This window comes from Oppia nitens, unplaced genomic scaffold (genome assembly GCF_028296485.1).
Source record: "Oppia nitens isolate AA-2021 unplaced genomic scaffold, nextdenovo-longstitch-racon4-pilon3 scaffold1_pilon_pilon_pilon, whole genome shotgun sequence".
NCBI classification, from domain to species: Eukaryota; Metazoa; Arthropoda; class Arachnida; order Sarcoptiformes; family Oppiidae; genus Oppia; species Oppia nitens.
The window spans coordinates 5,235,001-5,251,113 of record NW_026533199.1 but is presented as its reverse complement, the minus strand read 5'-3'; the positions used below and the strand labels follow the sequence as shown (position 1 = coordinate 5,251,113).

The following is a 16,113-nucleotide window of genomic DNA, read 5'->3' as shown; positions in this document are numbered from 1 at the left end:
TTTAGACAATACTATGATATCATTGTATTTGCATAGACTTGCATTAGATAGACATCTATTGGATAAAGTTGTTGCACCAAGGTATTACTGTCCAATTTATACGTTTACATACTGTATTAACGTAAATCATATACACTGCGGTTTTGATACCAAATATTTTTTAAAAAGTTAACAAAACAAACGTAAAAATATGAATTGTTGTCATATTGTTAAAAATAATTAATAATTTAAATAATCGCAAAATTTAATATACAGTAAGAATACAATTATACAAATGAACTGTTGATATAATATTTGTTTAATTTTAAATAATAAAAATAACATAATTTAGATTCTTTATAAAAATTAACATAAAATCAATTACTTTAATTATAACAGTTTTATTATTTTATTAAATTGTGTACTTTTAATAATTTTTAATAATAACTTTTCACACAATGCTCTCTCGTTTGTTACATTTTAATAATTTTATATCTAAAAAACTGTACATGGTATTTTATTCAAAAAACCTCCAAAATACTCATCAAAGTATAGGATTTTTTATGTTATATTTTTTATTTTTGTAACCAAAAAAAATATTGATATAAATAAATAAAACATTAACATTAGTAAAGCGAGTGTCCATTGACTGCTTATAATAAAAATGGCCAAAATCTCGCCACAAAAGTTAATTTAATTAAAACAATATCAATGAAAAAAATGTTAAATTTTTTTTTAATTAAATTAATTAAATCCTATACAAGGGATAATATTTTAATCTATATTTAAATAAATTACCATGTACAGTTTTTGAGAAATTTAATTTTTAAAATGTAACAAGGGTACGAGCCACCCAGGTATTTGTAATATAAAATATTTACTATTATATTGATATTTTAATATACAGTATATTTAAAACACACTAATAATATAATATAAGTTATTTTGAAAATCCAATGTTTTTTTTTGTTATACGATACACAAAATTAATGAAAATTAATAAAATAAAAATAAATAATTTTATATAAAATAGGTGACAAAATTGATAAATAAATCTATAAATTTACAAAATCTTAAAATCTATAATAACTATTCAAATTCAACAAATGCCAAAATATACTAAATAAATAATTTGCTATATTTTAAGTTTTATTTAATAACTTAATTATATAAATAATAAAATTAAATAAAATGTCTTTGTTTTTTATTAAAATATTATAAAATTCTAAATAAATATACAAATATTAAATAAAATAAGTTTTTAAAATATAAAATTGTTAATATAAATGTTTTAGGAAAAATGTATTTTATTTATATTTAGTTAAAATGTTAAACAACTAAAAATTAAAAATATAGTAATGAATAAAAACAAATCACTTATAATTTTCTTTAACTCTACTTGTATTGAATGATCTGAATAGTCATCAGTAATAGTGATACCAAATGGTGACCATAGATGGCAACCAATCGTATTAATTGACAAATACTATCATCTGATTGGTTGTCAAACGTATTGAATGTGTGTCTCATTTGGCGCTCATTTGATGTTTTGATTGCGTTTGATATAAATGTTTGGTTTTAAGACAACTATTATTTGATTGTCTTTATTGTCATTTGATTCACGTTTAAGACTAACATTTAGTGTCCAATAAATCAAACAAATGGCTCAAAGACAGAGAGGACGCCAAAGGGATGTCGAGATAATGGACGACAAGGAAAACGAGAGTCTGGAAGACGACCAAAGTGTGGACGAGACGACTGCTGAGGAAGAATTGGATCAAAATTTCACACCAATTAACAAATTAGAAGTATTAACATATAGTAAGACATTAAAACTCTTTGATACTAAAGTAGTATTAATACAAAATAGGGAAATGGCATCACTAACGGTGATATCAAGAAATTACAAGAAGCCGGTCATCATACGGTTGAATCAGTGGCTTATGTCACCAAAAATAGTTTACTCAAAATTAAAGGCATTTCTGAACAAAAGGCTGATAAGATTATTGCGGGTGCAATGAAATTGGTTCCGATGGGCTTCTCGACCGCCACTGAATACCATATCAAACGCTCAGATATTGTGGTCATAACAACCGGATCTAAAGAGTTGGACAATCTATTGAAAGGTTTGTAATTTTTAAGATATGCGAGAATTTAATGTGTTTTATGATTTAGGAGGTGTTGAGACGGGATCTATAACTGAGATGTTCGGAGAGTTCCGAACCGGGAAATCGCAATTATGTCATCAAATGGCCGTTACGTGTCAGTTGCCCTTCGATGACGGCGGGGCTGAAGGAAAGTGTTTATTCATTTGCACTGAAGGCACGTTCAGACCCGAGCGGTTCATTGATATCGCTCGACGATATAAACTCAATGAAAATCAAGTGTTGGATAACATTGCGTACGCCCGCGCCTACAATAGTGATCATCAAACACAGCTACTCATAGAAGCTGCGCATATGATGTCTGAGTCAAGATATGCGCTTCTTGTGGTTGATAGCGCTACTGCTCTTTATAGGACTGATTTTTGCGGCAGAGGAGAGTTGGCCGCCCGTCAAATGCATTTGGCCAGATTTATGCGAATGCTTCAACGATTGGCAGATCAGTTTGGTGTAGCCGTAGTCATCACCAATCAAGTTGTCGCTAATGTTGACGCCAGTGCTATGTTTTCGGCCGACACTAAAAAACCAATAGGTGGTCATATTATGGCTCACGCATCCACTACTCGACTATACCTCAAGAAAGCCAAAGGAGAGAACAGAATTTGTCGCGTTTATGACTCTCCGAATCTGCCCGAAGCTGACGCCAGCTTTTCTATCAATGCCGATGGTATTGGAGACCCAAAAGAATAGTTTACATTATTTTATATTTTAATTGATCAGACATTTGATGCAATTTATAAACTTTATAAACAATTTTCATTTACGGTTAACAAATTATAAGTGATGTCTTCTGATATCATATATCCTATCATTTGGCTTTGAAAGTCATTATTTTAATTTCTATACTAAATATTTAACACTATTTCAGTAATTATTGTTAGAATATGTCATTTATACCAAAGTTGTAGAAAATATATTAATTATTATAATTTATAACTTTGAAGAATTCAAGTTTTTATTTAATAACAATTTAATTATACATAACTTCTAAGTTATTTAAAACTTTACTGAATATTACATAAATTTATTTATCTAATCAATTGCTAAAATTGAAAATAATTTAACACAAAATACACTAATTATTACTGACATTAATATTGTAAATATATTCAACAGAAAATTGAAATCAAATAAAGATATAATTAATGATTAATTAAGTCATTAATTTAGACATCATTTTCAAAGTCTTTGGGGTTCTTCCTCTTGAGTCTGTCATTCTCAGCCGTTCCCCACAAATATACGAGATATGCGTGAAGAAAGGCGGGTCCGGCGTAAGGAAAGACACTATTGAAGTCTCTTTTGAATCCTTTCCAAGTGTGGGACCAAAAGTGTGGTAAAGCTTTTTGTTCGTATGGAGACAATCGCACATATATTATGTTTCGCACAAAAGCCAACTTTCCAAACACCAAATGACCCATTCCTTCAATACAACTAATTATACCACAAGTACTTCAATCAACAACTGATCTCTTAGTTAATCAACTCTTTTGCTATTATTATCACTGTTTTGGTCACAATGTCTGCCAATCTATCACGTGATCACTCAAATAGACAGTACTATTGATATTAAAACTGTCTCACTTTGTGCTAAACCAAATCTATATGAGTTGCACCACAAATACATAGATATATCATAGATTATACTTAATATATACAAACAATACAACTTAGTGTGTATAATAACTATGCCATGTAAAAACTCCGCCCCTTAAGCATTAGACGCTATAATATTGCGCGCATATATACTATTGACTGTATTATAGGATGACATTGTGTGGCATTGAAAACAAACTAAGTCCACGTGTTGTTTAAGTACTTTTAGATTTGTGATAACAAATGTGATTAAATAATAAATATTAGTTGTAAATAGTACTAAATATTGTGATAAATACAACACAATATTAATAACAATCAATTATGTGCAATAATATAGTTTTTAAAGTTAATTAAAGTTAATTAAAATGTCTAATAATAATAATAATAATAATAAAACTAATGTCATAGTTGTCATATAATATCTACATTTTTTTAGATTAAATATATATATTTTTTATAATTAATATTTTTATAATTAATATTTTTTATAATAATTTTGTATAATTAATAATTTTTTATATATTCCATATTAATAATTAATACAATTAATAATTTATTAAATACAAATTTAAATAATTATTAAATTAAAATATAATAATTAAATAATAATTAATATATTCATAAAGTTAAAAATTTAAAATATTTCTATTTCAATAAAAAATTATAATTTATATTTTATTAGTTAATAAATTAATTTAAAAAATAATATCTTATATATAAATCTTTACATTATTACTGTACGCTTTATAGTATAACAGCAATATATATGGGCGCGATATTATAACGTTTAATGCTTAGAGGAGGAGTTTTAATTTGTATTTGTATGTATATATTAAGTATAATCTATGATATATCTATGTATTTGTGGTGCAACTCATATAGATTTGGTTTAGCACAAAGTGAGACAGTTTTAATACTGCATTACTGTATGTAAATTGAATTTCAAATAAAATGTTACATTGTTTTGTCATTTTGTGACTTATTTGTCACAAATATACTGTATTATCAATGAATTCAATTACACATTATTTTGGGGAAACAAATAAATATCATAAATGTTACGTTATATATGAATACAATAGTTTAGTCCGTAATTTGTGTGAAAACTTGTATTTTATTTTATATTCATATTTCATACGAAAATTTTGAACGCATTTTATGATCAAATAGTTTAACACTTAATTGGTGTCAATTGATCCACAATTGATCCACAATTTATCACTCATTTGATGACTAATTGGTTTTGAATTGAATTTATGGTTAACTATTAAACATTTTTAAAAACGATTATTAAAAATAGTGACTAAAAATGTCCGTCAAAAGTGGCCAATTGACCGATAATAGCGTAAGTATTTGATTTGATTKATAATAATAACCGGTTTACTGAAGATTATGTTTATATGATTGACAGACATTCAAATTTCTTGAGCTGAAGAAGTTTCAGTTATCGGTTGCCATTACAGATGGTCTCAAATGTTTGTCAGTGGATAACAATTTACAACAAGTTTTTGTCGCCAATGATACCAATTTGTCTGTCATATCGTTTGACACATTGTTATCCTACGAGTGGAACAAATCGGTGATCAATGAGTTATGCCAAGAGTTTGCATATTTTTCTATACCGCTAATCATTCGTCCAAATCTTATATCTGTGTCGTCCAATGGTTTTGGCAATAAGATAGTTATTTGCGGAACTGATGGCCAAAACGAGTCACCGATTGTTTTGTTTTATGGTTTGAGTGATATTTACAAAAACCAAAATAAGGTATGTTTTGAATTGTATTTATAATTGAGATTTTTTACTAATAATGAAACAAATGTTATTTAGAGCTTACCATACGGTCGAATCAATTTAATTAATGCCAACGGATTAGTTACAGACATTGTATGGCATCCAGAATATAGTGACAGTCTGTTTGCTTGTTGTGTTAGCGATGGTTCAGTGTTTACTTCAATGAATGATATCGACTCAAAAACATCTGCTATTTTGACCGATAAGTTGATCGACAACTCCGGTAAACAACCAAAAGTATTGTCTCTTTGTTGGTCACCGAAAGGCAAACAATTAGTTGTTGGACTGGAAAAGGGTTTATTTTTTCAGTACAAACTGACGCCTGAATATCAATTAGTTTTTGTCAAGAAAACTGCTCTTATAAATAGTCTAAATGAACACAATGTGATTGCAATCAAATGGATTATATCGTCACTATTTGCCGTTTATGTGGCCAAAGACAATGATGTCGATAAAGATCCACATTTGTTGTTAGTATCGACTCCATCGAAGTCGGAACCAATATTTATAGACTTTGGAGCCGTTTGTTATGACAATTTGGATTTCGAAGATTCCTATTGTGTCAATCTTTTTCAATTTAATAATATTATTCTCTGTTCGACATCAATGTCTTCTGAAGTGACTATTATTGGATGTAATGTTGATAAAGATCTAGCAGTTCCTGATAATTGGTCGCAATGGACATTAGATGACAGTTCTCGTATTGAGCTTCCAATTGATAATGAAGGCAATGAAACATATTTTAAAGGAATGGTTGTTTCAAAGGGAACTCAAAATATTTATAAAATAAGCGCAACTGAAACGTATGGCGGTATCAACTGTCCCATACTATTCGTGTATAACACTAGTGGTATTCTTGTGCCATATTTGATGATTGATAAAACAGGTCACATAAAATCACCCGTTTTGCCCAATATTGTTAAACCTACTAATCTTCAAAACAAACCATCACTTATATCTTCTCCATTACAACAATTAAGTACCGGTAATAAGCCTACAGCGACCAGTACTCCGATAGTTGGTTCAAAACTTTTACCACAAACTAAGTCAACTTCATTAACATTTGAAGATAATTCTAATAATGTTTTAAAAGCTATTACTGGTCCAAAACAATTGCCATCTTATGAGACCAAACAAAATACAACTATTTTTAAGTCTCAAACTCTCGAATCAAATATTAAACAAAGTTCACAACAAACGGTTACCAACAATAGGGAACTGAAAACCACACAAACCATTAATAGGGTTATTCATACTGAAGACACAACTAAATCAACAAACGAGTTATATATGAGTGAAATTAAACAACAAATTAATAATTTTCGACAATTAATGTCAGAAACAAAGAACAAAATTTCTCAAATGAATGTAAAAATTGGAGAAAAGGAACAACAAATGAAACTAAGAAACGATACAAAACTTATAGTTGATGTCCTCAATGAAGTTAAAGTCAATTTTAAAGATTGTTCTAAAGATACAACAACTTTGCACTCAAGTCTTATTGAGTCGTTTTCTCTGATAGAAGAAGCAAAGTCTATAATAGATAGAAATGTTGATCCAAACTATAGAAATCTTCTTAAACAAAGAGCATTGGATCCGATGACAGCGCGTAGAATGAAAGAAATTCATTCACTCAATGAATACATTGAAATCCAATTGAGAGAATTGGATGCAAAGTTTGAACAGGAATGGTATGAATGGCTCGATAAAAGAAAAGTTAGTAAAGGAAAGCCTACAAATCGTATTCATTCAAAGAGCAATTTGGAACTCATATACAAAACATTAGCCAACAATCAACTGGTTATTAATGCATTAAATCTACAGTTCGATACATTAGAAAGTTTAGGATCACCGCGACTCAGATCGAAAGGCCGGTCATCTAAAGATCAATCACCGAATAAATCAAATCAGAAATTGATTGAAAATTTGTCGCATTCTATGAGCAAAACAACAATAAAAGACATTCCGACTGACGATTTAGCCAATCAAAGACTTTTTAAATTGAAATCTATTTCCAATGAAAAGAAAACTAATTTAAGAAATTTTTTTGAAAGTCGAACTAAAGTTCCCGTCAGAAGAGTAATTGATAATTCATCGCATTTTGTTTCTGCCATTCAAAAGATTAAAGAAAAACAAAAAGATATTGAATTATCAAAGAAATTAAAGAATTCATCAAAAAGTGATTCAATTATTGTTAACAAGACTACTGAAGAACAACCAAAACAAAAGACACAAACATTAAAATCATTGGATAATAAAGTGATAATAACTCCGACAGTAATTAAGACCCAAAACGTCGACAAACCGATTAATAAATCTTTAGAAAATCAGACAAACAAACAAAAATCAAATCTAAATATAAACCCAATATCTATTTCTTTGGATACAAACAAAATTATTTCGTCTAAACCATTATTGCAGACCAATAATGGAGACAAACCTAAGGATATATTTCAACCATTCGATGATAAACCTAAAGATGTATTTCAGTCATTCGTTGATAAACCTAAAGAGTTATTTCAACCATTCGCTGACAAACCTAAAGATGTATTTCAACCGTTCGCTGATAAACCTAAAGAACTATTTCAGTCATTTACAGACAAACCATTGGCATTCAGTTTGAATCCGACGAAAGTATCTAATATTTCTTCAAATACTACTCCTATAACAACTACATCCACCAAACCATTGGATAATAAGGTGACTACAACTCCGACGATAATTATGACTAAAACTGTCGACAAAACGATTAATAAATCTCCAGAAAATGAGTCAATAAATAAAGAAAAATCTGATTTTAATCTGAACTCATTATCCATGTCTTTGGATGCAAACAAAATTATTTCTTCAAAACCATTATTACAGACAACTAATAATGCAAACAAATCTACGGATGTATTTCAGACATTTACAGACAAACCGTTGTCATTCAGTTTGAATTCGACGAAAATATCAAGTATTCCATCGAATACTACTCCTATGACATCAACCTCTAAATCTATGCCTATATTATCGGCACTTATTACAGGAGATTCTACTCCCAACTCATTATCTGATTTGTCATTTGGTAAAAAAGGTGAGACAACYACACAAAGTGTGCCGACTGTCACCACAACGAGTAATATTGGGAAAAGTGTTAGCTTTGGTAATACAACAATCATTAATCCTAATGAAACAATTAATGAAGAAGAGAGTCATAAATTGGATATAATTGCAGAAGTGTCTGAAACGAATGAAATTTCTTCGACCACAAGCACTCCATTCACTAGTTTTAAAGGATTTGGTGGAACTAATTCTTCAGATTTACCATTATCTAAGTTTTCGAGTCCACAGCAATCAGCTCAACCAATGTTTGGTAGTTTGCCATCATTTGGGACCCAATCTCCAGCTCCAACTTTTGGTGGTTCGCCCGCATTCAACAGTAATACAACTTTTGGCGGTTCACCTACTTTTGGTGGCAATCCTGCATTTGGTGGTAATTCTACTTTTGGTAGTAGTCCTACGTTTGCTGGTAATCCTACTTTTGGTGGGTCTCCTACTTTTGGTAATTCACCGCAACAATCGGTTTTTGGCAGTGCACCGACATTTGGCGGTCAACCGTCTATTGGATCTGCGTTTTCAAATCAATCAACATTTGGATCTACTTCTGGGTATAAATTTATTTGTTTTTTGGTTTATTAATCAAATAATAATATGAAATATTGTTACAATAGATTTGCTTCGGCAGCCAATAGTAGCTTAACGTTTGGAGCGCTCGCATCGGGTACTCAACAACAACAACAGCCAACACAACAGACCTCTCCATTTAGTTCTGGTTTTACCGGTTTTAGCGGTAATTCAGATTCGTTTTCATTTACACAGAGAAGAAAATAATTGATTAAACATTTATTGTTATTTAACATCATTTTAATGTTACATATTTTATGTCAAAATGATTAATAAAATGATTTTTATTATAAATAGCTTTTTAACTTTTTTATTTATTTATTTATAATTCAATACTATAACAACTTTTAATAACTTTAACAACAAATTTTCTCTGATGTTTGCAAACAAAATGTTTTTCTAACTTTAAAAATTATTAAATTAATATAATGTTAGGATTTATAATGAAGGATATTGTGTTGATAAAAGGTTTACGTATTAATCCAAATAAAGACATTTTCTCATTGTTTTGTTAATAATTTTTTATTAAATGATTTGATTTTCTAAAAATATTGTCATTTTAATGACAATTTACAGTAATAGTAAGATTTAAATAAATAATAAATGTTTTATAAAATTTTCAAATAAAATCATATTTGAGGCCAAGGATCAAGTTATGCGATGATAGCATACATAGGGATAGGCAAGGCTTTGATACCTTAGGGCTAAAAGAGGGAGTATTTTATTAATTGGTTTAAAACATTGAAATACATAGCAAATCGATATATCAGATAAGTATGAGATATCTGTAACAACATTTTCTCATGACTTTTATAAATATAAAAAATAATTATACAATTGTAAGAAAAAGAGGATATATATATATATATATATATATATATAGAGAGAGAGAGAGAGAGAGAGAGAGAGAGAGAGAGAGAGAGAGAGAGTAAACTTGAATTACGGTAATAATGGTTAATACACAGTAGTAGTACAATAAAGTTTTTGTTGTAAAATCAGTGATTTTAAATCACATAAAACAATATATACAATGTATGTACAGTACATTTTCACATTTATTGTTAAAAATTTTATGCAATGTTTATTCAAGAATTATATTAAATTTTATGACATTTAAAATAAGCGGACATAAAAAACGATAAAAACTTTTGAATGATTAAAATAAAATAATGATTTAAAATAATTATTGTTTAATTTTAAAATGAAATATGATATATGCCATAAAAATAATTTAATTCACTATATGAATTTTATTATCTAATAACAAACTAAATTTTAAATGAAAATTTATTGTGATGTATATAAATTTTATTGTGCAATACATTTTTGTTATACTTAATTGTTTGCCTAAGTTTGGTATCATATTTGGTAAATATTTTAAATACAAATCAGTATTAAATTGAAATGAGAGCAAATGTTTGCTTCAATTAAGTCATAAATATAGATATTATTTATTCATCAATTTATAGTGAGAAATAAATTGATGTATTCTAACAATTATGACAATTGTTTGAATACATGTATATTATAATATACAGTACTGTATATATATATGCCTAACCTAACCAAACCTAAATCATGTGCCTTAAGCTGTATTTAGTGGTTCACCTCAACGTTTGAGACAATTCCCGATTGGGAGGACTCGAGTTTGCCATTAAATTTCTAAACATTAAACCATTTAAAAGACTAATGAAGGCCGTCGTTAATACCATTAACAGCACATATAGTCTATTATAAACACTCATATAATTTCATTTCTGTGATCAACGATGTGCCGAAACGGACTCTTTAATGATTTTAATGAATCATGTCTTTGAAGAAAGATTGGGAAGTGTTTTGAGAGAGAGAGAGAGAGAGAGAGAGAGAGAGAGAGAGAGAGAGAGAGAGAGAGAGAACAGACAGAGTAGAGCTAAGATATCACTAAATATGCAATATTTCTGTGTAAACGTATATTAATAATAAAAATAAATATTTTAGTGTTTAGTCTTTTGAAAACCTTATCTTAATTATTATAATTCTTTCGTTTGTATTATTATTGTTATTATTATTAATAAACCTCTGTTAGGACTTAAGTCCTGCTAATATTTTTTTTGGTTCATTTTCTCTGCAAATATTTAAATTCATATCATATCATAAATACTGTATATACTGTATATATACCGTATGAGACAAAAATAATAACCTAAGACAACGTGATCTAGTTTTATGACTGCACTATATTTTTGTATAAATATTCTGTATATAAGTATATTTTAGTGTCTTATGTGATGTTATTATTTAATTGAAGCAATTCATTAAATATTAATATTATTATTGTTATTATTAGAATAATCAGTATTATTAGATTTTGTAATTATTTTATTACTGCAAACTATAATAATTAAATATTACAATTTCATTACTTTATAAATCGTGTCGACATTTGATAGCGCATTAAAAAACTGTTAAAAATATATATTATGTGTGTTCTGTATTATATTAATCAGTAATAATTAACTTTTTATTTTTATGACAATAATTATTATATCACTCACCTCTTTGTCTAATTAAAGCGTATTTTATTTTATAAATATCATTGAAAATTTGGTTTGTATTTCATTTTTTGTGTGTTTGTGTCTAAATGATGTATAATATGTTGAATGACTTCATATTTAATTTTTTTTAATTGTGTGAAAAAGTTTTAAAGTTTTTACATAAAGTTATCAAAAATTGCATTTTTACAACATTTATATAACTTATATAAAGATTTCAAGATTTATTATTAATAATATTATTATTTTGTTTGTTTATTTTTTCTTTGATATTTACTATTAKTTTCATTATATCTTATTATGTATTTTAATCGTTTAGTTTATATTTATGTCGAAAAATCGTTTGAAAGTCAAAACTAATTGAAAGCCTTCAATAATTATAAGTTTTCATAGAAGAAAAATAAATTAATTATGTGATACATAAATGATAAAAAACAAATATCGCTGTTATTTTTTGTACTTTGATTTCAACTTTAATTAAAACAAAATTTATAAAAAWATATTAAACTTATTTTTATGTAAAATTTGTCATAAATTTTTCAAGAAACAAAATTTTATTTATTATTTTGATAATGTCTTTTAAACAAAATGAACCGCAACAACAACAACAACAACAACAACAATTGGTGAGAATATTTAGATAATTTCATTTTCTTTTAATTGATAAATAAGTAAACAAACAGCAATTTTCTAATAACTAAAAAGTTTTTTTTGTCATTTTTTATATTTATAATTTTAACATATTGTTAAATTCTTTGAATATTATTCACATATTTATTTATGAAAATTATTAATATTTCAGAAAATTTCCCTTTTTATATTACTGTATATCTAAATATAGTTTATTAATAAAATAATGTTAATTAATAATTACTAACACACTGTATATTTGATATAATAAGTTTTTAATTTATTAAATATTAGCAATTCTAGTTTCATATATTTATGTTTATACATTTATTATTATTATTATTTAAAAATTATTTATAACCAATTAAAAATTTTATTAGTTATGACACACATATTATCAATATTTATTTAACATAATTATATATAAATATAATTATAATAAAAGTTTTATTATAAATAAAAATAAAAGAATAATCTAATACTATGGGTGTTTACATTCAACAAATGGTTGTTAAAACATTAATTTTATTGTAATTTTTGATAAATTTGTTAATTTATTTTATGTAAAATTTGTTTAAAGACTAATACAATTACTGGTAACACAAATGAGACACAAGAAACAGATCACGAGATCAAAGGCCGGGGAAAGTGGGCGAAGGGATTGGAGTTTCTTCTCTCCTGTATATCTCTATCGGTTGGATTAGGAAATGTAATAATAATAATAATTTTTTAATTTATACTACAAAATGCAAATTCACTTAATTTATTAAATATTTAATACTTATGAATTTGATAGGTCTGGCGGTTCCCTCACGCAGGTATTATTATTATAGCTTTCTATATATTTATACCATCAATAAAAATAAATAGAAATTGTTAATTAAAATTTATGTTTTTATTTTGTCTATTATTTTTATTGGCTTTTGAAATATAGCATATACTAATGGAGGAGGTTAGTTAGCTTGAATTTTATTGATTTATATATATAAATTATATTGATATATAAAGTACATTGATTAACATAATTATAAATATTTGTTAAATTAGGTGCTTTTTTAATCCCATATTTRATAATTTTGTTTATAATTGGTCGTCCATTGTATTACATGGAGCTCGTATTGGGTCAGTTTAGTGGTCGCGGACCCATCAGAGTTTGGAAATGTGTGCCCGCTTTCAAAGGTATAACCCGACAATAAATAGTTTTTTTATTAATACTGACATAATTTATAAAATATATTTAAAGGTATAGGTGTGGCACAAATTGTAACGACAATATACATAACAATATTTTACAACTATTTAATGGCAATAACACTTTACTATTTATTTTCATCGTTTCAAAATCCATTGCCTTGGAGTGTATGCGATGAACAATGGATACCTGGAGGTCATTGTCCTAAAGATAATCAGACAAATCCTTTCAATAGGACGTGGGCTGATCTATACTATGAGTCAGTTTTAAATATATTACATATTATAACAGTATTAAACAGTAAATTTATTAATTAATTTCAAATTTCTTATTAGACATAATGTATTACATAAATCCAGTGGTTTGGATGATATCAATTGGATCAGTTGGCGAATTGTTCTGTGCCTTATGGGCTCATGGATTCTCGTATGGTTAAGCATTGTTAAAGGTGTTAGCTCTTTAGGAAAGGTAGTATTAATATAGATATACAGTATATCTATATAGTAATTAACATAATTTTTTWAATTTATTGTTTGATTACTAATATGTTTATTATCCACTTTAATAATTAGGTCTCATATTTTACGGCCATATTTCCATATACCGTATTAATTGCATTATTAGGCGTTGCTCTTAGTATGGATGGTGCCTGGGATGGCATCAAATGGTTTTTTACACCTGAATGGTCTAAATTACTTGAGCCCATAGTATGGTATCGGGCAGTGGAGCAGTCATTTTTCTCATTGGCCGTATGTTTCGGCTCACTTATTATGTACTCTAGTTATAATGAATTTAATAACAATGTTTATCGGTATTTAAAATATTTTATTTATTTTACTACTTATTTATCTAAAATTATTAAAACTACTGTAATTTTATGGACAGCGATGCCATTATAATAGCCGTTTTGGACACCTGTACCAGTTTGTTGGCCGGTTGTGTAATATTTTCTAATTTGGGACATTTGGCTAAAGTAATGGACAAAGATATCAAAGATGTTGTAGAGGGCGGTCAGTTTGATTGAGTTTAGAGATTTAGATATCGCTATTAAATAAAATAAATAAATTTGATTTATTTATTAGGTCCGGGACTGACATTTGTTGTATATCCACACGCTTTGAGTACAATTAAATGGGTGCCACAACTTTGGTCGGTACTATTTTTCTTAATGTTCTTTACACTGGGCATTGGCAGCTCAGTAGCACAGGTGGAGACTATACTAACCGCCATAAAGGATGAGTTYACGTCATTACAYCAAAAGAAAGGACTGTTGGCTGCCATTGCCTGCTCTCTCTTCTTCCTGTGTGGTCTACCGCTGGCCACTGATGTATGTATTCAATAGTTTATTATAGTTTTTCTATCAATTAATGCAAAATTCATGAATTACTTTAAACGTCAAAATGAAATTTTTTAATATAAATATTTTACTGAAAATAAAAATGCATTATTATGTTTTAAATTAATAAATTATTATAAATTATGTGAAAATAAGCCATTACAGCATTTCAATTAGTTTCAATATAAACATAGGACACTATATTTTTTGAATTAATTAATTTTTTTATTTATTTTATATTATAATTTTCAAAGAATATTTATTTTTGAGTTTTACATAAAGAAATCTTTGTTTTATTATGACATATGCATATAAACTGTATTATATACACAAATATAACTTTACTTTATAAATATTAATATAATACTATTTAATTTAATTTCATACATAAAATAGCACAAAATGTGTTTTAGGAGTGAAACAAAAGCAAACTAATAATGAGTTTAACTATAAATGATATCCATTAACATTTAAGATAAATACAAAATATATTTAGTTATGATAATAAATTATTGAGAAATCATTAAATGTAGTTTTTATGTAAATTTTATGTTCATATAAAACTATATAAGGTTATAATAACCTATTTGTTTGCCTCCAATTGTCTGTAAGGCCGGCACTTATGTAATGCAATTGTTGGACAACTATGGCGTGGGAACCGCTGTCTTCTTTTATGGCATTTGCCAGTCTGTTGGCATCTTCTGGATCTATGGTTTACGAAGATTTTGTTCAGACATTAAATTCATGTTAAGTCAGAGAGTCAGTATGTTTTGGAAAGTGACCTGGGGGTTTGCCACACCTGTTGCACTCATTGTAATCACTAAATACAATCATATTTTATATCATTATTTAATTAATTCAAGTATTATATATATATWWTATATATATAGGTTATATTTATATACGGAAATGTCGAAATTGCAAACAGTTCACAAAATACAGTAGGAATGCCTGCCTGGGGTACTGGTATTGGATGGGCTCTGGGTTTGTATATATAAATAATACTTTCAAATATTAAATTTGCATTTATTTTTATTATACTTAAAAATATATATTTATATTTGTTTATTTCATTTGAAATAATTAAAGCTATGGTTGCTATGATCCAGGTGCCGCTATGGATTATAGTAACCATAATTATGCAAAAGGGAGACATTGTACAGGTATGTGATTAATAAAAATAAGTGAAACAAATTTATCTTGCGTAAAATAAAATAAAAAATTGTAAT

At 27.3% G+C, this 16,113-nt stretch overlaps 4 protein-coding genes across 4 annotated transcripts in view; 3 read left to right on the top strand and 1 right to left on the bottom strand.

Moving 5' to 3' along the window:
- The first annotated feature begins 1,475 nt into the window (after window positions 1-1,475).
- Window positions 1,476-2,831, top strand: LOC128952776 (DNA repair protein RAD51 homolog 1-like). The gene is made up of 3 exons (XM_054298216.1): window positions 1,476-1,787; window positions 1,850-2,105; window positions 2,155-2,831. Exons 1-3 carry the CDS (start codon window positions 1,641-1,643, stop codon window positions 2,829-2,831), a joined length of 1,080 nt encoding a protein of 359 aa, XP_054154191.1. The 5' UTR covers window positions 1,476-1,640.
- A 376-nt stretch (window positions 2,832-3,207) lies between these two features.
- Window positions 3,208-3,735, bottom strand: LOC128952777 (cytochrome b-c1 complex subunit 8-like). Its single transcript, XM_054298217.1, has one exon. The coding sequence runs from the start codon at window positions 3,557-3,559 to the stop codon at window positions 3,308-3,310; it is 252 nt and encodes an 83-aa protein (XP_054154192.1). The 5' UTR covers window positions 3,560-3,735; the 3' UTR covers window positions 3,208-3,307.
- A 1,129-nt stretch (window positions 3,736-4,864) lies between these two features.
- On the top strand, window positions 4,865-9,402 carry LOC128966342 (nuclear pore complex protein 14-like). Its single transcript, XM_054313190.1, has 4 exons — window positions 4,865-5,082; window positions 5,149-5,502; window positions 5,566-9,179; window positions 9,243-9,402. Exons 1-4 carry the CDS (start codon window positions 5,047-5,049, stop codon window positions 9,400-9,402), a joined length of 4,164 nt encoding a protein of 1,387 aa, XP_054169165.1. The 5' UTR covers window positions 4,865-5,046.
- Window positions 9,403-12,275: 2,873 nt separating this feature from the next.
- LOC128966341 (sodium-dependent nutrient amino acid transporter 1-like) overlaps window positions 12,276-16,113 on the top strand; it is a 4,731-nt gene continuing 893 nt past the window's right edge. The window contains exons 1-13 of the mRNA XM_054313189.1: window positions 12,276-12,352; window positions 12,937-13,065; window positions 13,153-13,174; window positions 13,291-13,308; window positions 13,404-13,535; window positions 13,600-13,807; window positions 13,884-14,016; window positions 14,121-14,359; window positions 14,434-14,558; window positions 14,631-14,875; window positions 15,497-15,697; window positions 15,775-15,868; window positions 15,974-16,047. Of these exons, the coding sequence (XP_054169164.1) occupies window positions 12,299-12,352; window positions 12,937-13,065; window positions 13,153-13,174; window positions 13,291-13,308; window positions 13,404-13,535; window positions 13,600-13,807; window positions 13,884-14,016; window positions 14,121-14,359; window positions 14,434-14,558; window positions 14,631-14,875; window positions 15,497-15,697; window positions 15,775-15,868; window positions 15,974-16,047 (1,674 nt within the window). The 5' untranslated portion in view covers window positions 12,276-12,298. The remainder of the gene's footprint in view (window positions 12,353-12,936; window positions 13,066-13,152; window positions 13,175-13,290; window positions 13,309-13,403; window positions 13,536-13,599; window positions 13,808-13,883; window positions 14,017-14,120; window positions 14,360-14,433; window positions 14,559-14,630; window positions 14,876-15,496; window positions 15,698-15,774; window positions 15,869-15,973; window positions 16,048-16,113) is intronic.

Excerpts from the sequence above, each read along its gene's own strand:
- LOC128952776 (XM_054298216.1), top strand. The coding sequence starts at position 1,641 with ATGGCTCAAAGACAGAGAGGACGCCAAAGGGATGTCGAGATAATGGAC. Across the intron at positions 1,788-1,849 it reads CACCAATTAACAAATTAGAA|GGAAATGGCATCACTAACGG; the intron begins GTATTAACATAT and ends AATACAAAATAG. Across the intron at positions 2,106-2,154 it reads GTTGGACAATCTATTGAAAG|GAGGTGTTGAGACGGGATCT; the intron begins GTTTGTAATTTT and ends TTTATGATTTAG.
- LOC128952777 (XM_054298217.1), bottom strand. The coding sequence starts at position 3,559 with ATGGGTCATTTGGTGTTTGGAAAGTTGGCTTTTGTGCGAAACATAATA.